The sequence below is a fragment of the Anomaloglossus baeobatrachus genome, chromosome 9 (genome assembly GCF_048569485.1).
Source record: "Anomaloglossus baeobatrachus isolate aAnoBae1 chromosome 9, aAnoBae1.hap1, whole genome shotgun sequence".
Lineage (NCBI taxonomy): Eukaryota > Metazoa > Chordata > Amphibia > Anura > Aromobatidae > Anomaloglossus > Anomaloglossus baeobatrachus.
In genome coordinates this window covers 28,057,394-28,081,478 of record NC_134361.1, presented here as the reverse complement: position 1 = coordinate 28,081,478, position 24,085 = coordinate 28,057,394, and the positions used below count along the sequence as shown (strand labels likewise).

At 46.3% G+C, this 24,085-nt stretch overlaps 1 protein-coding gene across 1 annotated transcript in view; it reads right to left on the bottom strand.

The window, feature by feature from the left end:
- Nucleotides 1-1,188: 1,188 nt before the first annotated feature.
- VWA7 (von Willebrand factor A domain containing 7) overlaps nucleotides 1,189-24,085 on the bottom strand; it is an 87,058-nt gene continuing 64,161 nt past the window's right edge. Inside the window, exon 17 of the mRNA XM_075323448.1 lies at nucleotides 1,189-1,554. Coding sequence (XP_075179563.1) covers nucleotides 1,459-1,554 — 96 coding nt within the window. The 3' untranslated portion in view covers nucleotides 1,189-1,458. The remainder of the gene's footprint in view (nucleotides 1,555-24,085) is intronic.

Here is a 24,085-nt window from a genome sequence, read left to right as displayed (position 1 = left end):
AACAGGCCACGAGCCAATATGCCCTTCCGTGGCCCTGGAATCCTTTCTTTCCTTTCTTTACGTGTCACCTGGGCCTAACTAGACCCCAGGATCTCCACCAGGAACGTTTTTCTGTCACTTTCTCCTGAGGTAACTACCTCCTCTCACACTCTCCTCTTCACTTCTCTGCTCCTCCTGACAGACTGACTGAACTTGAACTTCCTGGTTCCCTTTCTACTAACACTTTCTGACTCCTCCCACACACCCACTGACTAGGACCCACACTATTTGGACCAGAAATGGTGAAGTACTCACTGGACCGAGCACCGATGGGGTACAGAGCCCTAGTTCAGGAAGATGCTTCAGGCTCACCTGATGACCATCAAGGACCTTACCGACGTTAGTGTCTGGGGCACAGCAGCAGAGAGGGAACCTGGGAACAGGGACAGAGGTCCGACCCAAGAGAGGTTCAAGCTGCCTGCGGTATGGGCCAGTGCGGAGACAACAGAAGGGGATCCCAAAAACGCTCCAAGCCACGGGGACCCACCACTTACAGCCGGGTGCATGGAGGTAAAGCTCATCAGTTCACTACACCGGCACTGGAACAAAGGGAGTACCGGATTGGTAAAGACCAGCACCAGCCAGGTTGCAGCCACTCCAAACCAGTGAGTAAAGCACAAGTTAAACTGCAGCCCCTGTGTTGTCTGAATTCTTCCTACACATCTGCACTTATACACTACAACCTCCATCATCCTCCCCTGGGGTCGAGCTCTACTTGCTGAGAGCCATCACACCTAAGCTGCCCAATACCACCCGTCCCAGCAGTGAGAGACTTTGCAGTGGCGGCTTCCCCCATATAGTCGCATACCGCAAGTGGCGTCACAAGAAACACTTTATTTTTATTTTTCTCTTGTACAAATTCCCCTTTTAAGCAACTCCCAGGGTCATGGAACCGGGCAACGGCCACCCAGTGAACTATCCCAGTATTATACAGCCCGGGACCAAGTACCCCAAAGCCCTGGGGTGCGTCACTTTCCTAGGAACTCCCTATGTTTACCTGATCCTTGCTGAGTAGATTTTAGTTATTGTATTTTACCTTTTGCCGTGATAAAAAAAATTCTCTAATAAAACATTTTCTAGGTTTGGTGTGATTTAATTATTTATGAGTCATGTTTATGGCTCTGACTACTATAAACCCTAAGTTCTCTCATTTTTAAATATTCTATTTTTGGGGTGTAGGCCATATATATAGTTAGTATAGTGCCAGTTTTTGTCCAAGTTTGTTCTATAGTAATACTGGAGATAAGCGTCATACATGCAGCCAGGGCGCCGCTGATCTCCACCGGAACCGTATGGATCAGGTCCTCCAGTAGGCAGCTCTCAGGTAGAGGATGATTGTAGGGTCTTCATCATGATGTATAGGACACCCACACTCGTTTTTCCTCCGATGATCACAGTCTCCTGCCGTTTCTTTTGACGTCACACGATGTTTGCATATATCGTATTAATACTCTTGTATGGTTTTCGAGAAGGATCCCGGATGATCTCCAGCTCCACGTAAGAAACTTCCGTGACCTGGAAAAATTAGGACAAAAAGATTTCATAAATATCAGTATGTGATTCCCTGTGTGTCCAGCAGGGGGCGATACTCACTGTCTCTAGATCAGGATTACTCAGGTTGGGGCCAAGATTCGAAGTGGTCAGATCTGTCTCCATCTCTACAAAGAAAAGTCAGGGTTCACAAGCGAAAAATCCCCAGAGTCTATCTGTTCCAATATTGTGATACTTTGCTCTTGGAAACAGTCAGCAGTTTGGCTCCCAACGTGACATGTGACTGTCACTTGTGCTCCTAACCGGGACCCGTAGAATTCAGAACGTATCCTAACCAGAGACGACAAAGTGTAACGCAAGACATAGGCTGAGGAAGTAAGTCAACCCCTCAGAATTTCATCTGCGGAATATTTCACTCTTACCCTTGCGATGTTCACAGGGAGTGGATTTTTTTCTAAAAAAAAAACCAAAACGTATAAAATGTTTCAATATCAAAAAATATTTTCTATTAACTCCTTTCAGCACCTCTGATTGGTTGCCATAGGCAACGAAGGACATTGTTAGTATAAGAAGCTTATGTGTGAGGTAATATGATTTCAGTGGAGAGATGGATAGAGACAGAGGGAGAGAGATACAGAGACAGAGACAGACACCGTCAGAGAAAGAGACAGGGCTCGGTTCCACTTGCGTTTTGCACGGGCGAGCACACTCTGATAAAACATCAGATTGCTCTCACTGTAGTGCAAAACTAATGGGCTGCATCTGTCATGACCTGGACTAGCCAGGTAGTCACAGGTAGGTAGAAGAAAGAAAAATCCAGCTTCCGGAGTAGTAGTAAAACTGATGCAATTTTATTAGAGGACGTAAAAATTAATGTGATGACAAAAATAGGGAGCCCATATGCGGCGTAAGGCTACGCGTTTCGAACGCTGCCTGCGTTCTTTGTCAAGCCTGAGTGAACATGTCTTGCTCACAAGCATTTAAACTCACTCCTACCAATGGGAGCAGTGTGTTTAATCAGAAAGCACATGTGCCAGCATGGGGTTGATAACATACAAAACAACAATACAAAAATTCAACAATAAGTGAACAGGTTTTTTTATATATATATACAGAAAAGATTTTTGATATTAAAATTCCACATAAAAAAAAGAAAAAAAACAAAACACTATCATCCGAAATGTACATGTGAACATTATCTACCAAGATTTAATAATGAAACATGACTGTTCTGTGCCCACTTAAAGGCAATGGAAGGTGCATAGTTGTGAGAGGTTGTGAGAGTCTTACCTTCGTTTTTCCTATAGGTGGGGCAGACAGGACCAGAGCACTCCAGAGTGAAACATGCACACGCTGAGATGAAACAATGGTGGTTTATTTTCTCCAAAGGTTAGGACATGCAGAGTGCAGTAATCTAAGTACTTGGCATTGTTTCTCCAGCGATGCTTGCCTCTGAAGCTACTACGTGGTCAGAAGACTTTGCTCCTAGTAACTCCAATCCAATATGGGATGTTGTTCTCACAAACTCTGCTTTGGAAATGAACATCCCAGGATGTGATGCAAGAGGGTCATCAGACACTCCCATGGGCTGGACAAAAGAAACAGAGGAGCCGAAAGGTCTGACCAGTAGATGGCAGCAGAGACAAGCATGAAAAACATTAAATAACAGTTTTAACTAAGACAAATAGAAACAGCACACTCCCCGTCTGAAATTCACTTTGGGGATTTCACTATTAAGTCCATAATACAACCTGAAAGGAAAGGCATGTTAAATGCAAAAACAAGCTCAATTGAGTCCAAAACAAGAAGGATGGCTCAAAGTTCAGGTCCGGTAGCGTTCATCCCGTAGGGACGCTCTCTATGGGCAACAGCAGAACAAGTTCGTGGATTGGCCTTGCAAAGGTCTTCGTCTCACCTTTCCTGATGACCTTTAGCTCCACCTTCCGAACATTGCCGTCATGACTAGGCAGTATCCTAGTAATTAGTCCCATAGGCCAGTCAGTCCTTTCTGTGGTCTGATCTTTCATGAGGACTAGGTCTCCTTCCTTGAGGTTCGGCTTGGGATCTCGCCACTTCTTTCTTCCTTGAAGAATGGTGAGGTATTCCTTCCGCCATCGGTTCCAGAAGTAGTCAGCCAAGTATTGAACCCGTTTCCAGTGTTTTTGATAAGTGTTCGCGTGGGTGAATTCTCCGCTGGGCATTACCACGTTGTCAGTTTTTTGGGTAATGAGAATAGTAGGAGTTAATATGGTTGGTGTTTCTGGATCCATGGTCACCGGCACAAGAGGTCTTGAATTGATATTGGCTGAGACTTCAGCTAAAAGAGTGACTAGAGTCTCATGTGTGAGTCTTGAGGAATTGACGTCCATTAGCATGGAGTTCAAGATGCTGCGTGAAATCCCGATCATCCTCTCCCAGGAGCCTCCCATGTGAGAACTGTGAGGGGGATTGAAGATCCAGGTGCAACCTTTCTCTGCCAGCTGATCTTGGATAGGCTTGGTGTCGATGTTCAGTTCTCTACATGCACCGACGAAGTTGCTTCCACGGTCAGACCTCAGCTGTTTCACTGGTCCTCTGATGGCAAGGAACCTTCTCAAGGCGTTGATTAGGCTGGAGGCATCCATGGACTCTAACACCTCAATGTGAACGGCTCGAACACTCATGCAGGTGAATAACACAGCCCACCGCTTGCTGTTTGCTTGGCCTCCGCGAGTTCTGCGTGTGGACACCATCCATGGTCCGAAAGCGTCTAGGCCCACGTAGGTGAAAGGTGGCTCTGTAGAAAGTCTGTCTGTAGGCAAGTCAGCCATTTGCTGGTACAGTTGTTTTCCTCTCGCTTTATGACAGTGCACACAATCGTGTAGTATTTGTGCTACACGTCTCTTCATTCCAACAATCCAGAGGCCTGCAGACCGTAAAGCACCTTCTGTAATTTGCCTGCCTTGGTGTTCAGTCTTTTCATGGTGGTGTCGGATCAGCAAGACTGTAACATGGTGTTTGTTGGGAATGATGAGAGGATTTTGTTCTGCAACTCCAAGATGAGCCTGGTTCAAACGACCGCCAACTCTCAGTAAGCCGAAACTGTCGATGACTGGGTTTAAATTGGCGAGAGGACTTCTTAATGGAATCTGCTGTTTGTTGTATAAACACTTCCATTCTATGGCGAATTCACTCTGTTGGAGGTGGCGTATTATGAGGGACTCGCTATGGGAGATGTCCTCAGCAGAAAGGGCTTTGTGGCAGACATGCCAGCGATGACAGTCTTTGTTTTTAAGGTCAGTACGACAGCATCTGGCGATATGCACTAACCTAGCGACAGTCCTGACGAGCCTCATCCAGCTGGAGAAACGTTCAAAACGTTGGCAACCGAGGTTGGAAGTTTTTTCTGCACTGGTGGCCAGGGTATTGACTTCAGCTCGGACATCCGGATCGTTGTCTGGATCTAGGATGCTGAAGGCTTCCTGGACACCTTCTTCTGACTGTCTCAGCAGGAACTCTGGACCTGTAAGCCAAGAAGAGTTAGCAAAAGAACTTATAGACATAGGTCTAGTTGCGTGATCTGCTGGATTCAGTTCGGTTGGTACAGGTTCTGCTAGGTTGTTGCAGACTTCCTTGTCCATAAAGGCGACGCTGTGTTCTCTCATTTCAGGCTTGCTGTTCATGGAACGCTGAAGAGAGTTAAATCTGGTCTGAGCTTGAGCTCGGTTGTTTGGGAGTCTTACCCTGGTAGATCGGAAGGGTAATGGAGAGACCCAATGGTTGGTTTTGTCTTTAGAAAACTCACAGTCCATTATTCCGATGAATTCTCTGTCCTCTACTGACAAGGCTACTTTATCGTCGTCCTTGGTTGTGAGAAAGACTGATCTTCCCAAGTTGTCGATATGCAGAGAAGAAGCGATGTCAGGTAGCTGTATTGTGTCTGGAGACTTCTCTTTCACTCCATAGTGATGAGGACATGGCTTTAAGCAGGTTGTGTGCCCATCTCCATGCACATAAGTCTTGAAGGAATCAATTTCTGATCGATCAACGCACACATTTCCTATGACTACCCATCCCAAGTCCAGTCTCTGGGCGTATGGTGCATAGTCAGGCCCATTACACTGCTTTCGCACCTTGTGTACCCTTAGATTGTCTCTGCCGAGCAGGAGTAGAATCTCTGCGTTATTGTCCAGAGGTGGGATAACACTAGCGAGGTGTCTTAGGTGTGGTTGATGGAATGCAGCTTCTGGGGTAGGAATTTCATTCCTGTGGCTGGGTATTTGGTCACATTCAACGAGCGTTGGTAGAGGTATTTCAGTCTTCCCATTGATAGGAGAAGCAATGAATCCCTGGGCTCTTCTGCCGCTAGTCTCTATGCGACCCGAGCAGGTGTTCAAGGTGTAGGGTTCTGATGGTCCATTAATTCCGAAGGCTTCAAAGAATTTGGTTCCTGCTAGGGACCGGTTGCTTTGGTCGTCTATGATGGCATACACCTTGATTGCCTTTTCTGGATGTCCCTCGGGATAAACCTTGATGAGGCATATTCGGGCACAACATTGCTGTGTTTGGCCCTCTCCACATACCTCTGAGCATGAGCAGGAGACGGCTGTGGTGGTGTCAGTCTGATTCTTGGGCTCCCCGCCATGACTTGGAGTGGGAGCGGTGGTGACTGCAGCCAGTGTGTCTCTAGCTAGCTGGGTTGGGTGCATGGCTGAAACGTGTTTTTCACTATGACACTCCTCACACTTGACGATGGATTTACAGTCCTTGGCCATGTGCTCAAGTGATGCGCAGCATTTGAAGCAGATCCCAAGCTCTGTGAGGACTTTCTTGCGCTCCTGTAGGGTTTTGGATCTAAACCCTCTGCACTTGTTCAGTGAATGCGTTTTTTTATGGATGGGACATTCTTGATTGAAAGACTTATCTCGTGATGAGATGGTGTTCTGTTTATCTGTGCATGCTGCAGGTGATGGTAGCTCAGTCTTCCTGACACTCACAGTGTTCTTAATGTCTCTGCGTTTGTGTATGGCACCTTCATACCTTGATGATGATGTTGCGGCTGCCGAAGTGTTGAACTCTAGGAAGTCGAGGCTGGGGTCGTTCCTCATCTGGGCCTGCTCATCGATGAACTTGCAGAACTGAATAAATGGGGGAAAGGTGACGTCATGCATTCTTTTGTACCTTGAGACTGACGTTGCCCATTTCTCCTGCAGACTGTATGGCAGCTTCACCACGATTGGGTTCACTCCATGGGCTGTATCCAGGTAGCACAGCCCAGACAGACGAGGATCTCTTTTGGCGAGCTCCAGCTCCATGAGCAGATCACTTAGGTCTTGAAGCTTGTGGACTTCTTTAAGGTTGATCTTTGGGATGTCCTGCAGTCTCTTGAATAGGGCTTTCTCTATTGCTTCTGCGCTGCCAAAGGTGCGTTCCAGTCTCTGCCATGCAGCAGCGAGACCTGCTTCTGCTTGTCCCACATAGACTGTTCTGAGGCTCTTGATACGGTTTGTAGAGCCTGGGCCCAACCACTTGATCAGGAGGTTGAGCTCCTGTTCTGCAGTGAAGTTGAGATTGGCGATGGCTGCCTTGAAAGTTGCTTTCCAGGCCCTGTAGCTCTCTGCACGATCATCGAATTTCGTGAGACTAGTGTTGATTAGCTCTCTGCTCACCATGAACCTGGCAAACTCAGACATATCTGATTTCTCACCACTTGTTGCCACGACGACTCGTGATGCCCCTGGGGCGTATGGGCTGCCTGGCGTGAATGGATGAGATGTTCCCGGGTAAAATGACGTTGCTGCAGGGTTGAGCTGTGGTTTAGCCTCTGTAGATTCTGATGACCGCTGCTTGAGCTGTGGAAGTGGGTCAGGAAACACTTGGTTGCCATCTTGCCGTGGTGACTGTGTTTGAGAGGGCACCTCTTGGTGACTGTTATTAATTTGCTCGGGTGCTTTAGGTAGCACTGGCACTGGTAGAGGTAAGTTGGAGGTTTCGGTGTTGTCGGCTTGGACGGTACTGCAAACCGGGGTTGCTACAGGTAACTGATTCAGTACATAGTCTCTTGTGCGATCAACTGGATTGTCTGCTTCCAGTGGTGGCGAGTCATCTGGATCAGGACCTTGGATCAATGCTTGCTCAAGTAGTCTCACTTTAGCTAGCGCAACTTCCTCTTCCACCTGTGACCGAAGAATCTTTATCCGAGCCTCCGCTTCTGCCCTTTTGGCTTCCGCTTTAGCAGCTTCTGCTTTTGCATGGGCTTCTGCTTTAGCAGCTTCTGCTTTTGCAAGGGCTTCTGCTTCTGCCCTTTTGGCTTCTGCTTTAGCAGCTTCTGCTTTTGCAAGGGCTTCTGCTTCTGTCCTTTTGGCTTCTTCCTCTATTTCTCTTTCTGTGAAGGAACGTCTCACCTTGGATTCCTCTGCTCTTATGCGGGCCTCTAGTATCCTGTCGCTCAGGGCTGAGCTTCTTGAGGATGATGACCCGGATGACCGAAAGGAACGTCTAGATGAGGTTGATCGGTGTGATCTGGTTTCTTGCTGGTGAGAGATACGGTGTTCGGCCTTGTCTATGGCATCTTGCACCTTGGCATCTCTTTCCTTGTCTACCTCTTCTGCCTTGCTCAGGTCTGAAAGAGCTTCATCAATTTTAGAGTCTTTTAGAAAGGTAATGTACCTTGTTGACAGTCTCTTGCATCTTTCATGAGCTGTGTTCAGCCGTTGCAGAGCGGCTTGTAAGCATGTGGCATCACCTGATGAGGATTCAAGTCTTGACATGTAATAGGTGACTCGTTCCCACTGTTCCTCCAGGTGTTCACATAGCTCATCTTTCATAGTGTGATAGTTTTCAGTGGCCTTTATCGTGGGTTTGGAAGAGCGCTTCAAGTTAAAAGAGTATCCCGGCACACTATTACTCCCAAAAGACAAAAATCATGCAACTGTTCATAATGCAAAAAAATTCCTTTATTTTTATTATTATTCGCTGCAAACAATGAATAGATGGTTCGTCCAAATGAGTCGACGTTTCGGCTTTAGGCCTTCGTCAGACTGGACTTTATCTGAACACGAACAAAAACACAAATCAATCTCATATATACATAATTAACAGCATGACGAACAATATCCAACACCATGTTACAATGTTAACATACGAATAACCTCATGGTGGAGTAGAGACAAATTATATCATATTATAGTACAATATTGTGTTCGGGGGATACAGTCACCCTCTATTGAAATAATATAATACATTTAGAACACATACTTCATAGTGGTATAGATATGCTCTGTATACTATGGGAAATCACTAGATTAGTGCTCATGTGAAAGTGGTAAATTATGAATGGAAGACCGACCAAAGAAAGGAAAAGAGGGAAGAAAAGAAGCAAGAGACCGAGGTGGAAGATCAAAAAAGAAAATATATTGAAAACCCTGGAAGGACTATGAGGGAAATAAGGTTAGGAAAGCCCCCAGAAAAAAAAGGGGGGGGGGTTTGTGGTGGTCCGGTTGTGATCGAGGGGGGGTCCCATGTGTCACTCACCAGTATGGATATGTCAATATGCAGTCATATCAGGGCGTTAGCAAAACAATACATAGCAAGGAGACTACGTCAATAGTGACATGAACTGTAACAAAGAAAAATGTATAAGGCAAGAATCATATTAACATGAATTTAATACATGGATGGTAAGTGTCTATTTGGTACCTGTCATCAAAATAGTATGTTCGTGCTGATAATCTACGTTAGCCTTGGATATCCCAAGTACATGTGTCATGTGCTATATACAAGACGTTGTCTCCCCGACGGATGGGTAACTGGATCTTGTACCTCAATGACAAGAGAACCTCATAAACATAGATGCAAGACGTCATGTAAAAAATGAATCAATATTATCTTGTACGGGTATAATGAATTAAAGACAGAGGGATGACACACCTGTAATAACGTAAAGGACGATACTGGTTTTTGCTGAGGTGCAGAACAATATATGGTATGTGTGGATTCTAAGATAAAATGAAACCAAACACATAGTTCCGTATTCAGTATTACAAAGTGTTATAACATAATGTTAGTAGTAAGTAAGGATTATTAGGTATATTACCTATGGTCAGGCCGACTATTATGAAAAATCACCGGAGAAACCGGAAGTGCCAAGGGCCGTAACCTTAGGGTCATATAAAAGAGATGTTAAAGAGGGTGCAGGAGAACATTCCATATAACAACTGAAGGAGAGGGAACCCCATATGGAGAGAATAAACGGAAATTACCTGTTCCTATATCCCAAGCGGTAAACGAGTGTTGCTACTCAAAAGAGAAAGGCAGATGGCATGTGTATAATATCGCCGGTTGAACCGGAATCGCCAGTGGCCGTTACCTTAAGATCATAAAAAGAGGGAATAAGGAAAAAAAACAGGCAGTACATAGGAGTCATAGATAACAGAAGGAGAAGGAGAAGGAGGTCGGCTACCATTACTTACTGCGCTAATGCTAGACGTGCGGTCTGTGAGTGAGCGGTTCTGCACTGGGGATTGTTCCAGCGTGCAGGCATTATAAAGGAAGTGTGGGTGTGTGCTAGTATAGCAACATCCTGTCTGGGGAACACAGGAGATCCGGCCGGTGGAGCGCACGCTGCGCGCATGCGCGCACAGCACGTCTCCCCGGCCCGGCCCTCTGTCAGTGCGTCATATTGGCAAGTCACTTCCTGGTAGTGGAATACAAGAGGTCGGGCCGGTGGAACGCATGCGCGGTGTGCGTTCCACTGGCCCGACCTCTTGTATTCCACTACCAGGAAGTGACTTGCCAATATGACGCACTGACAGAGGGCCGGGCCGGGGAGACGTGCTGTGCGCGCATGCGCGCAGCGTGCGCTCCACCGGCCGGATCTCCTGTGTTCCACAGACAGGATGTTGCTATACTAGCACACACCCACACTTCCTTTATAATGCCTGCACGCTGGAACAATCCCCAGTGCAGAACCGCTCACTCACAGACCGCACGTCTAGCATTAGCGCAGTAAGTAATGGTAGCCGACCTCCTTCTCCTTCTGTTATCTATGACTCCTATGTACTGCCTGTTTTTTTTCCTTATTCCCTCTTTTTATGATCTTAAGGTAACGGCCACTGGCGATTCCGGTTCAACCGGCGATATTATACACATGCCATCTGCCTTTCTCTTTTGAGTAGCAACACTCGTTTACCGCTTGGGATATAGGAACAGGTAATTTCCGTTTATTCTCTCCATATGGGGTTCCCTCTCCTTCAGTTGTTATATGGAATGTTCTCCTGCACCCTCTTTAACATCTCTTTTATATGACCCTAAGGTTACGGCCCTTGGCACTTCCGGTTTCTCCGGTGATTTTTCATAATAGTCGGCCTGACCATAGGTAATATACCTAATAATCCTTACTTACTACTAACATTATGTTATAACACTTTGTAATACTGAATACGGAACTATGTGTTTGGTTTCATTTTATCTTAGAATCCACACATACCATATATTGTTCTGCACCTCAGCAAAAACCAGTATCGTCCTTTACGTTATTACAGGTGTGTCATCCCTCTGTCTTTAATTCATTATACCCGTACAAGATAATATTGATTCATTTTTTACATGACGTCTTGCATCTATGTTTATGAGGTTCTCTTGTCATTGAGGTACAAGATCCAGTTACCCATCCGTCGGGGAGACAACGTCTTGTATATAGCACATGACACATGTACTTGGGATATCCAAGGCTAACGTAGATTATCAGCACGAACATACTATTTTGATGACAGGTACCAAATAGACACTTACCATCCATGTATTAAATTCATGTTAATATGATTCTTGCCTTATACATTTTTCTTTGTTACAGTTCATGTCACTATTGACGTAGTCTCCTTGCTATGTATTGTTTTGCTAACGCCCTGATATGACTGCATATTGACATATCCATACTGGTGAGTGACACATGGGACCCCCCCTCGATCACAACCGGACCACCACAAACCCCCCCTCCTCCCCCCCCCTTTTTTTTCTGGGGGCTTTCCTAACCTTATTTCCCTCATAGTCCTTCCAGGGTTTTCAATATATTTTCTTTTTTGATCTTCCACCTCGGTCTCTTGCTTCTTTTCTTCCCTCTTTTCCTTTCTTTGGTCGGTCTTCCATTCATAATTTACCACTTTCGCATGAGCACTAATCTAGTGATTTCCCATAGTATACAGAGCATATCTATACCACTATGAAGTATGTGTTCTAAATGTATTATATTATTTCAATAGAGGGTGACTGTATCCCCCGAACACAATATTGTACTATAATATGATATAATTTGTCTCTACTCCACCATGAGGTTATTCGTATGTTAACATTGTAACATGGTGTTGGATATTGTTCGTCATGCTGTTAATTATGTATATATGAGATTGATTTGTGTTTTTGTTCGTGTTCAGATAAAGTCCAGTCTGACGAAGGCCTAAAGCCGAAACGTCGACTCATTTGGACGAACCATCTATTCATTGTTTGCAGCGAATAATAATAAAAATAAAGGAATTTTTTTGCATTATGAACAGTTGCATGATTTTTGTCTTTTGGGAGTAATAGTGTGCCGGGATACTCTTTTAACTTGATTACTAATTTTCCCTGAGCACCTATATATCGGTGACGCAGAGCTTCTCTCCAATTGGAAGAGCGCTTCGGTCGGACAACTTGGTCTGCTGATAGCGTGGGCTCTGCCTCCTGGGCTTCATAATGGACAGTATCAGATTGTATTTGCTCTGTTTCAGCAGTGGGGAACTGTCCAAGGTCTTTTTCGGCCATTTTGATTTAAGGTGTACTGTCTCTTTAAGAAATTTGACTTTTGAATAGGGGTCCAAAAATCGTTGTGCAGCTCTGCAAGGACTCCCTGATGAGATTCCCAAGGTGTCTTCAGTAAAACTTGGGGTTCGCAGTGCAGCGATGTGCAGTAATGGGGTATAATGTACTGCAAGTCTATAGAAGTGGTATAGCAGGAGAGAAACAGCAGGTGCATAAACTGTCCCTTTACAATGCAAGCAGAGGTGACACAGGACGTGGCAGATGGGAGAGCTTCCCCTTAGGCTTGTCCAGGCATGCACTGTGCAGGCAGACTAGTGCACAAGGCTTGTTGCTAGGCAGATTACAGGGGAAGTTACAGGGCTCTTAGGGATCTGTAGCCGGGGTATTAAGCTCTTAAGCAGTCTTCTGACTGTTCTGTCCCCACTTAAAGGCGATGGAAGGTGCGTAGTTGTGAGAGGTTGTGAGAATCTTACCTTCGTTTTTCCTATAGGTGGGGCAGACAGGACCTTGAGCGCTCCAGAGTGAAACATGCACATGCTGAGATGAAACAATGGTGGTTTATTTTCTCCAAAGCTTAGGACATGCAGAGTGCAGTAATCCAAGTACTTGGCATTGTAATTCTCAGTGATGCTTGCCTCTGAAGCTACTACATGGTCAGAAGACTTTGCTCCTAGTAGCTCCAATCCAATATGGGATGTTGTTCTCACAAACTCTGCTTTGGAAATGAACACACCAGGATGTGATGCAAGAGGGTCATCAGACACTCCCATGGGCTGGACAAAAGAAACAGAGGAGCCGAAAGGTCTGACCAGTAGATGGCAGCAGAGACAAGCATGAAAAACATTAAATAACAGTTTTAACTAAGACAAATAGAAACAGCACAATGACATCTCGTCTCAGATGAAGACCATTGGGTATTCTAGTTCCCAAATGAAATATCCAAAAAGCCTCACGTGTGAGAACCTGATGTTGGATATCACCACCACGAGGAGAGATTTTAACTTTTTCTAAACCAAAAACACGCAGGGAGTCAGTATTGCAATTGTGATGTGAAATAAAATGTCTGGATGCCGATGAGAGATTTCTGGCTGGAATAACGGTGCCCTTAGAATTATAAATATCCCGGATATGTTCATTAAGGCTCTGTGCGCACTGGGAAGTGGAATTTTCTTGAGAAAATTCCGCATGCCCTCAAAGATTACCGCACCCGCGGTAAAAAACCGCGGGAAACCGCACCCGAAAACCGCATGCGGTTTGCCGCGGTTTGCTGCGGTTTTACCGCGGTATTATTCGCGGTATTGCCGCGGTTTTGCCGCGTGCGGGTTGGGATGTGCTTTATTGCATTCAATGCAATAAAGCACATTGAAGAAAAAAAAAAAAAAAAAAAAAAAGTCATTTAATTCTGAGAGTAGATAGACAGAAGAATAGATAGAGGGATAGATAGATAGACAGAGGGATAGATAGATAGAGAGATAGATGACAGATCGCTGCATTTCCCACGGTCGGCAGTGAGTTCACATTACCGGCCGTGGGAAATGACCGGTAATTACCTCTGCTGCTTTCATTCAGCCTGTGTCTGTGACAGTCGCGGCTGGATGGAAGCAGCGCTGGACGTCGGACCTGGATTACGCCGGAGCTTTGGTGCGGGAGGGGTTAATAAAATGGTGAACGAGGCTTGTTTGTTTTATTTAAAATAAAGGATTTTTCGGTGTCTGTGTTTTTTTCACTTTACTTACGGGTTGATCATGTCAGCTGTCACATAGACGCTGCCATGATCAAGCCTGGGGTTAATGGCGGTGGTCCCCCATCACCATTAACCCCTTGTATTACCTTGCCACCACTGCTACACGGTGGCAAGAAGAGCCGAGGACACGCCGGTATTGTCGCATATTGCATGCGACAGTGCCGGGGCAGCTGCGGCTGATATTCTCGGCTGCCGGAGGGGGAGTGAGGCGGGGGACATTACCCTGCCCCTCTCCCTCCCCAGCCTGAGAATACCGGGCCGCTGCTGTGTGCTTACCTCGGCTGGAAGGTGAATATGCAGCGGAGCCCACGTTCTTTTTTTCCTATATTTCCGTTTTCTTTCTATGTGTGTTCTATGTGTTCTGTGTCTATGTGATCTATGTCTGTGATGTCTGTGTCTGTGATGTGTGTGTGTTTACTCTGCACGGCTTCCTCTTCCTGTAATGACATCACTTCCCTGCAAAACCGCAAGCAAGTGATGCACATTACCGGAGGTAAACCGCAAAATACCGCAGGGAATAACGCAGGAAAACGCAGTGAACCGCACAGAATTTGCTGCCTGCGTTATTCCCTGCGGGATTTCTTGATTAACATTGAGTCAATGGAGTAAAATCCCGCAGCGCTGTGCGGAAAAGAAGTGACATGCACTTGTTTTTGCTGCGGGATTCCCGCAGCAAAACATGCAGCTGTCAAATTCCGCCCAGTGCGCACAGGATTTTTTTTCTCCATAGGATTTGCTGGTGATTCACTGCAGAGATGTTATGAACATTTTCTGCAGCGAAACATGCAGCAAATCCGCGGCAAAATCCGCGAAAAATCCGGTAAGTGCGCACATAGCCTTAAACGCACCTTGAGTTTTCTCACTGTACAACCAATATAAAGTAGGTTGCAGCTGGTGCACTTAATGCAATAAACCACATTGGTGGTATTACAATTAATGTACCTCGAAATGGAATATGTGACAGTCTCACCAGTATTTGAAAATGAGCTACAAGGTAAGGCAAATTCACATGTGCGGCAGCGTGAGGTGCCGCACCTAAAATATCCCTTGTGTTCAAGCCAGGTGGAAACAGGTTTATTTTTTACAAAAAAACTAGGTGAAAGAATGTTGCCCAGTGAAGGTGCTTTTTTAGCAACCACATTGCAACCAGATTGCAGTATGGTTGCAAGAACAGGGTCTTCATTTAAAACGGGTAAATACCGTTTAATAATATTTTTGATGTGATTAAATTGTGTGCTGTATTGTAAAGATAGCACTGTTTTGTTATGCAATTTCATATTATTCTTATTGTTTTTACATTCAGAGTTTTTATTTGAAAAATCTATCAATTGATCACGTTTTTTATTTTCTACTATCTTGCGTGCTCTCTGAAGTGTCCAGGTCTGCCATAGTCTACAACAGGTGTCTGGGTTGGAGCCCAGTCACCTCTGGCTAGGAGGCAGACGGTGGTGGCCGCCTGCAGGAGCTGGGATTACAGCTGGTGGAATCGTAAGGACCGGGGATGGGTGGTGGCCCACCGGTACCGAACCGGGGAACCGATTGGAAACCGGAGCACCAGGAGGGGTACTCAGACCCAGTACGAGGCCCAGAAACAACTGGGCTGAGTCAAATCAACTGATTGCGGACTGGACTTTAGGCCCTTTCCCACCTAAGACCCAACTGAAGACAACAGCCCAACCATAAGGGTAGAAAGCCACCGCCCAGGCATAGAGACCCGACGGGCCAGCGTCTGCGGGCAAAAAGGGCTTTCCCGGCACACACCAGGCTGGGGAGCGGACTACTATTGCTCAGGCATAGGAGTCATCATTTCTACACAAGTGAGGTGCAGGAGAAAGGCGGAAACCTACAACCAACCTACAAAAAGGGAAAAGCGCAGCCGGCTGCGGGCACCGTCCACCATCTTGTTTGGTTTACCAGAGACTCCAGTGTGTTTGTAATAGTGAGTACAACAGTGCCTTCGGGCCGCGCACCGCACCGACACGCCAGCACCATCCATCCCCCCGCCTCAGCACATCCCTCGGGCTCCGGGGACCATCATCCCCCCTACCCACGGAGGGGTCAACACCAAGCTGCGCAACGCTGTCCTCGGGAGCCTAGTTAACGGCAGCAGTGGTGTCCATCCATTCACCACAACCCGTGGGTGGCATCACGAACTCAAATCCCCTACAAACAACTGTGGCTCCGGCCGTGGACCTCCCCACAGAAGTCCCTATGTGTAGCGCCAAACAGCCCCTTTCAGAGCGACGTGACCCCCGGGTCCGTGAGGAGCTCGCGCCACCCACCGATGAGCACGGATCCGAGCGGCTCGGCAGCCGACCGAGCCCCGGGGCGGTACACATCGACTCTTCTGGCGTCACAAACAGGATTGAACCCATCCACTTACCTGTGGAAGTGCGCCTTGAAGTTCTTGTCAGCGGCATCCCGCTGAAAAATTTCAGAATCTGCCATCTTGTCACTATCCTGTGGCGCGAAGTTTCCCGCCCAAGCCGTCTTCTCCAAGCAAAAGGGCGTGAAAGTAAAGCCCCGCCCCCTGAGAACAGAGCAGTGCAGAAAGAAAGCAGACTGCCCCGAAAAGAGCAAGGGGGGCGGGTAAAGATTCTGCCTCATGTGACCGAAGGGATAAAGGGCAGGGACTCCAGGACTCTGCCACCCGTTGTGTTCCTGGACCCTGACAGTGCAGCATGTCCGCCCCGTCAGGCAAGCCAGAATTCCCGGAGCCCGCGCCTGGAACAGCGGCGTGGGTGAAGCCCGGACGGCCCTGATGTGTTGTCGCTTGCAAGCCCAGGTGCGGTTCCTAATAGAACGATGGGTGGCCGAGATGGAGGAGATAGCCGTGGCCGTGCGGGTGCGAGAAGTGGAGGCACATTTTGGAGAGTGGGTAAGCGACCCACGCCCCTATGTCTCCGAGGGACCGGCCGCTGCGGCTGAGGGACCCAGTCTGCCCCTGCCCTCCATGTTGCTTCCCTCACCGCCTGTGCCGGTTGCCGCTGCTCCCCCGCTCGGTCCGCTGCCCCCGACATCGGCAGCGGATTCCGTCCCGTCCACCTGTGAGGACCCACCTGGAGAAGCAGCCCGCGGACGACCGCTTGTTCGGCCCGCACCGATCCCGCTTCCCTGGAAGCTTGATTCCCGGAGGGTGCCCCCTCCTGATGTGATCCCGCTGGTCCCGGAAGTGACTGCGCCCAAGCTGCCCAAGGCCCCGGCAGTCCGCCCTGCCAAGATGGAGGTGGAACCCTGCCAGAAGGAGGCCCGGCGGGCAGCGCTGGCTGTTTCTAGATCCCAGGCCTCGGCTGAGGCGTCGCGGTTTGACGCTGCAAGGCAGCACAGCAGGCCATGACACAGCGAGGTTCCCCAGCTCAGAAGGTGCCGGTCGTAGCCGGCACAGGGGAACTCCGGCTGGGCCCAACACCTGCGCAGAGGGAGCAAGAAGACGCTCCGTACTGGGAGCGGCAGCAAAACCCGTTGGGCTGGGAGATCGCGGCCCGTGAGAGGCAGAAGGCGGAGGTGCTGGCCTGGACCATCAAGGAGCAGGAGAACCTCCGCACCGGCACCTACCGGGTACGGGGCCCGAAGTACGAGGGGCAGGTACGCCAGTTTGACCCCCGCCGTGGATGGGGGTTCATTTTTGAGCCCGGCCTGGAGGCCGAGATCATTGTCTCCAGGAGGGATGTCAGCCCCCACCTCCCAGTAGGTCACTCGGACCGTGACCTGGTGCCCGGTGAGCTGGTCACGTACACCCGGCATTGCGGGGAGAGGGGCTGGTTTGCAGTGTTCCCAGGCGGCCCTAGTCCCCTCCCCCACCGTACAGCTCTGAAGTTACAGTGGAGGAGGCATACGAAGATGAAAGTTAAAGGCAGCGGATCCCGGCTGCCAAGTTGAAAAGTCCCCGTTGGGACCCTACTGCCCGTCCCCGTTGGGACTTTGTTTTTGCCCCTTTTAATACGGACAAGGCCGAGAACTCGGGGTCAACACCAAGCTGCGCAACACCGTCCCCGGGAGCCTAGCCAACGGCAGCAGTGGTGTCCATCCAGTCACCACAACCCGTGGGTGGTGTCATGAACTCAACCACCGTGTCTTTGTAGAAAAGATGAACGGATGGACTCTAGATGGCTGGTTCCCAATGTGAAGCATGGAGGAGGAGGTGTGATGGTGTGGGGGTGCTTTGCTGGTGACACTGTTGGGGATTTATTCAAAATTTAAGGCATACTGAACCAGCATGGCTACCACAGAATCTTGCAGTGGCATGCTATTGCATCTGGTTTGCGTTTAGTTGGACCATCATTTATTTTTCAACAGGACAATGACCCCAAACACACCTCCAGGCTGTGTAAGGGCTATTTGATTAAGAAGGAGAGCGATGGGATGCTACGCCAGATGACCTCGCCTCCACAGTCACCAGACCTGAACCCAATCGAGATGGTTTGGGGTGAGCTGGACCGCAGAGTGAAGGCAAAAGGGCCAACAAGTGCTAAGCATCTCTGGGAACTCCTTCAAGACTGTTGGAAAACCATTTCCGGTGACTACCTCTGGAAGCTCATCAAGAGATGCCAAGAGTGTGCAAAGCAGTAATCAAAGCAAAAGGGGGCTACTTTGAAGAACCTAGAATATAAGACATATTTTCAGTTGTTTCACACTTTTTTTGTATTTCATTCCACATGTTTTATTTCATAGTTTTGATGCCTTCAATGTGAATCTACAATTTTTAGAGTCATAAAGAAAACTTTGAATGAGAAGGTGTGTCCAAACCTTTGGTCTGTACTGTATATATCTATATACACAGGATGGTCCAAAAGTAGGTGGACAGTATGTGTAATAGGGTTATCAAACATGGTGTAAAGTGAAACTGACTCAGTTGCCCTTAGCAACCAATCAGATTCCACCTTTCATTTTCCAAAAAGTCTGTGAAGAATGAAAGGTGGAATCTGATTGGTTGCTAAGGGCAACTGAGTCAGTTTCACTTTACATCCTGTTTGATAACCCTATTACACATACTGTCCACCTACTTTTGGACCACCCCGTATATATCTATATACACACACACTATATTTATGCATTTTACTGTTAATGAAAAATCAGAAGTTTGTAACAAAATAAAGTAAAATTCGCCATTTCTTAAGACTTAAGGGCTTGGTTTTTTGGGAAGGGAAACATTTAAATTTGTATCTAACGTACGGTATAAAAAAAATTAATTATTATTTTCCTTGAAGTTTTTACGGATGCAGTGATACCAAATGTTTGGTTTTTTTTATTTACGTTCTTTATTTTTAACCAAGAAAAATAAGTGATTTAAAATCGTATTTTTTTTTCGTTTTTTTAATTTTACTTTTTTTTTTCTGTCCTTAACCTATAGTTACTTCTCCTGTATACCGCAATATGTAGGTAGAATTGACGTTTCGAAGTCAGGCTTCAAAGGCAGACCAAGATGGCAGCAGCGGAAGCCTCTCACCAGCCATAGGAGACCATCGGCTACCTGTGAGTGTGTACACTGGCAACCAGTGCACTCAAATGCCGCTATTAGTGATTGACAGCAGCGATTAAAGGGTTAAACCGCACTAATTGTGCAAGGCTGTATCTGCCTGGTTTGGAAGTAAGTCAGCTCCTTATACTCCTTACTCCCATCTACAAGATCCTTTCCCAATATATAGTAGGTGTAGTAATAATAATATTAGCAAATACCTCCAATTAGAAATGTAGTATAGTTCTCCTAATATAGCCATGTCACTTACCTCATGTGCAGGACATTGTAGTAGCTTAGGTATCCATGGTTATGACCATGAGCAACTAACTGTCACTATATGAGTGGTTTAAGCATGGATACCTAAGGTCCTGCAATGCCCTGCACATGAGGTAAGAGACATGGCTATATCAGGAGGACTATGAGCAACAACAAATTGTTGTATCCATGGATACCTAAGCTACTACAATGTCCTGCACATGAGGTAAGTGACATAGCTAATCAGGAGAACTATACTACATTTCTAATTGGAGGTATTCGCAATTATTATTATTATTATTATTATTATTATTATTATTATTACACCTACTAGATATAGGGATAGGATCTTGGAGATGGAAATAACCCCTTTAACAAATATGTCAAAGGTCATTAGGAGATTAAAGGGGGACTCCAGCCAATGATACGGTTCCTCATAAAACTGGCTGTGTACATGAAACTGTAATAAGCTGCCCCTAGTGGTGGTTACATTTTCTTTCATTCTTGCAGAGAGCTCATTTACATACTTTTTTTTTCTCCCATAGGGCATTGCACGAAAACTCCATACTCATCTGGTCTCCTTAAGGAGAGACGGTCAGAAAAGGTCAGAAATGGGCTGGAAAACTGTTAAAAAACTGTTTAAGGGGTTGTTCACCTCTTTGAGCATACTTTTTATTATGTTATTTGGAGCTAAAAGATATTTTTGTAGTTTGGTTTCATTAAAATTGTTTGTGTTTTGCTCTTTTTTTTATCCCTGCACATTTAACTTTAGCGGGCTCTGTGATCATAGATTGTCTGAGAGTAAAGAGTCACAATCTCGCTCATTAGACGTCACAGTGAGCTCACTGGCAGATTCTCAGTTAACTCCTTCTGTGCAGTCTGCAATAGACAGTGCAGCACTTTGGCTATAGAAGTCAAGCTGTACTTCAGCCTTATTGAGGACATCCCCTACCTGCCTCGTTTCCTTATACAGATGCCCGATGTGACCGATGTCACGATGATGAGGATGAGCAGTAGGATCGCCGCAGTCGCGATGGTCAGCAGGACTCTGGTGGACACCGCCGAGGGAGGGGACGACGTCTCTTCTTATATGTGAGCAAAGAGAAAAATGTATTAAGAAATGGAATAACTGTATTTAGAGGGGCTATGGGGGGACAGATGAGCACAAGTCTCTTATGTGTCATGTTTTTCCTTTAAAGGGCCAGAGGCACAGTCATATTTCCATACTGTTGTAAACACTTTGCATATTAATTCATTGTAACTTCACTCTTTGCTTTTCCCATTTGATATTGTGCCTTAGCTGTTACATTGAACCGTATTAGCCAAATAAACATCTGTTTAAGTTACCACTGAGTCATCCTTCTCTGTGCTGTTGTATCCTCGTAACCTTCTTATGCATGTGCCCTCCCTTTAATCTGGCCCTGTATAGAGAACATTAATAAGGACCCAATTTTGTTTGCCAGCATTAGAATTAGAAGAGTTTACTGAGGAATCGAGAAAAAAAAATTGTGCAACCAGGAAATCCCGAGCTGATTACAGGACTTGTGGCTGTTAATGTTACTGTATTATCGACGAATGCTTCTGATAACAGATATTATCTCGGTTACTATACACAGTGCAACAAGGAAAAAAAAACTTGTTTTAAATGATTGTTTTATACTGTTTGTTCACTGAAATATTACCAGCTTCTTCGCTTGTTAGCGCACACTGTTTTTTTCCCCAGTTTCCTACTTGGTTCCTGTAGCTTCTGACCCGTGTATTAAAGAATCTTGTAATTATAGAATACAACATTCGACTTCCACCTTGGCACAAGAACAAGGAGTCAACATCCCATATCCCACATGGTGTGAACCAACTGATTATGAATTCTCTCAGTATGTTATGAATACCTCTTTGTTCATTGTTTATTTTGGCTTTATTATCTTGTTAACACACTGCGGAATACACATCTTAAGGGTACTTTACATGCTGCGACATCGCTAGCAATCTCATTAGCGATGTGAAATTCTAGATCGCAAGTGCGATCTTTCGAGGTCGCACATAGGTCATTTTACGCATGTGCAATCTAAAAAGATCGCACTTGCGCTCTAGAATTTCACATCGCTAACGAGATCGCTAGCGATGTCGCAGCATGTAAAGTACCCTTTAGACTCATGTTATGAAGCTTCTTTGCGATTGTCTCTAGGCCTACCCTCACAATGGTATTACTTAAAAAAATATTTTCAACTTCGATCTTCAGGAGCACACTGCACCCTTGCCTCCTGGCTTCCTTCCTCTCAGGGGTGGTGTGCTCCTGATGACTGACAATTTGGAGCAGTGACATGGCAATACCGCCGGTCCAAACTGTATGCTTTTTGACGCACCTAGAAGGGACAGTTTTGCCTCTGCGGCATTGGTGGAGAGCAGTGAAGCTGGACAGATCGCCGAGTCTTGTCAGCGGCAGAGCTGCATTTGTACACTGTGTAGGAAAGAGCTTGTAAGCACTGCTCTCCTTGCCTAGAAGACCGTAGGTAATGAGCAGTAAACTACAAGATTAAAAATCCCTCAGTTCTTGAGAACAGAGAGGATTTTTAATAAGAGGTAAATGGTAAACTTGCTTATTTTTCAAGCACTGTGCAATTTTACCCAATAAAGAGGTTAGGACAAGCTCTTTACTACCTGTATGTTGGTAATCGAATTTCTCTAATGAGCTGGAATGTGCAGGGACTGGGGGACTCAAACAATCACACATCAGGATTAAACTATACCAGGGCATTCGCTCCCTCTATCATAGCTTACAAGAGACACATATCAATAACGAAAGGCTTTCAACACTTAATAAAGCCTGGTTAAGTCATAGTGACCATTCTGTGGGCTTGACTTACTTGCTTCTAAGACAGACAGGAAGGAAGAATAGATGTCTTCATTGCAAACTTTTAAGACCGGAATACATACTCATTGCATTGTATGTTCCACCCCTGTATAAAAGTTCAGTATTGAGGGAAGTTATGTCCTTTGTTAATATTCTACCGGTCTTATTGATTTTAATGATGGGGGACTTAAATAATGTTATTAATTCATCATTGAGTAGATGGGGATCCGAGGCCTTGCCTTGATTGGGAGGGAAAGAATAATTTAGCATTTAAATTTGGGGAACTTCTGAGGGAACTCTCGTTGAATTGTATTGCCCCAGCGCTAGCAGCCATGGCATCAGAAATGGTGTGACATTTGATACCCTTGAGCTGTTTCTTCAGGTTTGGAAACAGTTGGTAGTCGGAGGGAGCTAGATCTGGTGAATATTGTGGGTGGTCACCAGCTGGAAGCCCAGCTCTGCTAGCTTTGCCATGGTCTCTTGTGCAGTGTGAGTGGAGGCATTGTCTCGTAAGAACAAGATTCCTTTGGACAGCTTGCCGCACATTTTAGCCTTCAGAGCTGCCTTCAATTGGTCTAAAAGTTCAATGTAATACCTTGCAATGATGGTGGAACCCTTTTAAAGGTAGTCCACTACCAGCATGCCCTCCTTATCCCAGAACACAGACGCCATCACCCTAGTGGCTGTTTTTTGCGCCCTGAACTTCTTTGGATGAGGAGAACCGCTGTGCCTCCACTCTTTTGACTGTTCCTTGTCATACAAATAAATCCAGGTCTTATCCATAGTGACCAGTCGATCCAGGAAGTTTTTATCAGTCCGGAAACACTGACAAATGGACCTGGAAGTTTTCACTCGCATTCTTCTCTGATCTGTTGTCAAACATTTGGGGACCCACTTTGCAGATCTCTTCCTCATATCCAAATGTTCATGGATAATGACACAAACACATTCACGGGAAATCCCCATGATGTCTGCTATTGATTTAGCTGAAATCCGTGAATTCTCCAGTATGAGGTTGTGCACAGTATCGACGATCTCCGGAACAGCAACCCCTCTCGGACCCTGCACTGTCCCTTATCTCAGAGGTAGGTTTGATGGTATCCAGGTTTGAGCCCTCACTGGGACCCGAACTCCTGTCCGGGCCCTGATCTTTCTCCCCCTCTCCCACATCCTTGGGCCCAGCCAGAAAACACAAAGACAAAACCGCATAAAAAGACACAGACAAGGGAGAATGGAAACTCATACACACAGCACTCAAACACACAGGAGAGATAATATGTGTACAGGGGACTAACAAAAAAGGGGAGGAAGTAATGTGCAACCGGGGAACGCTCACACCACTTAGAAGCATAGCACAAATCACCATATACAGGAGAAACACCTAGATCGGGATCACTAAAGCTATCATTGGCACATACAGGGAGAAAGGTGTGCTCAATATAGAGAGGAGACAGCTGCACAGCGCAATCAGCAA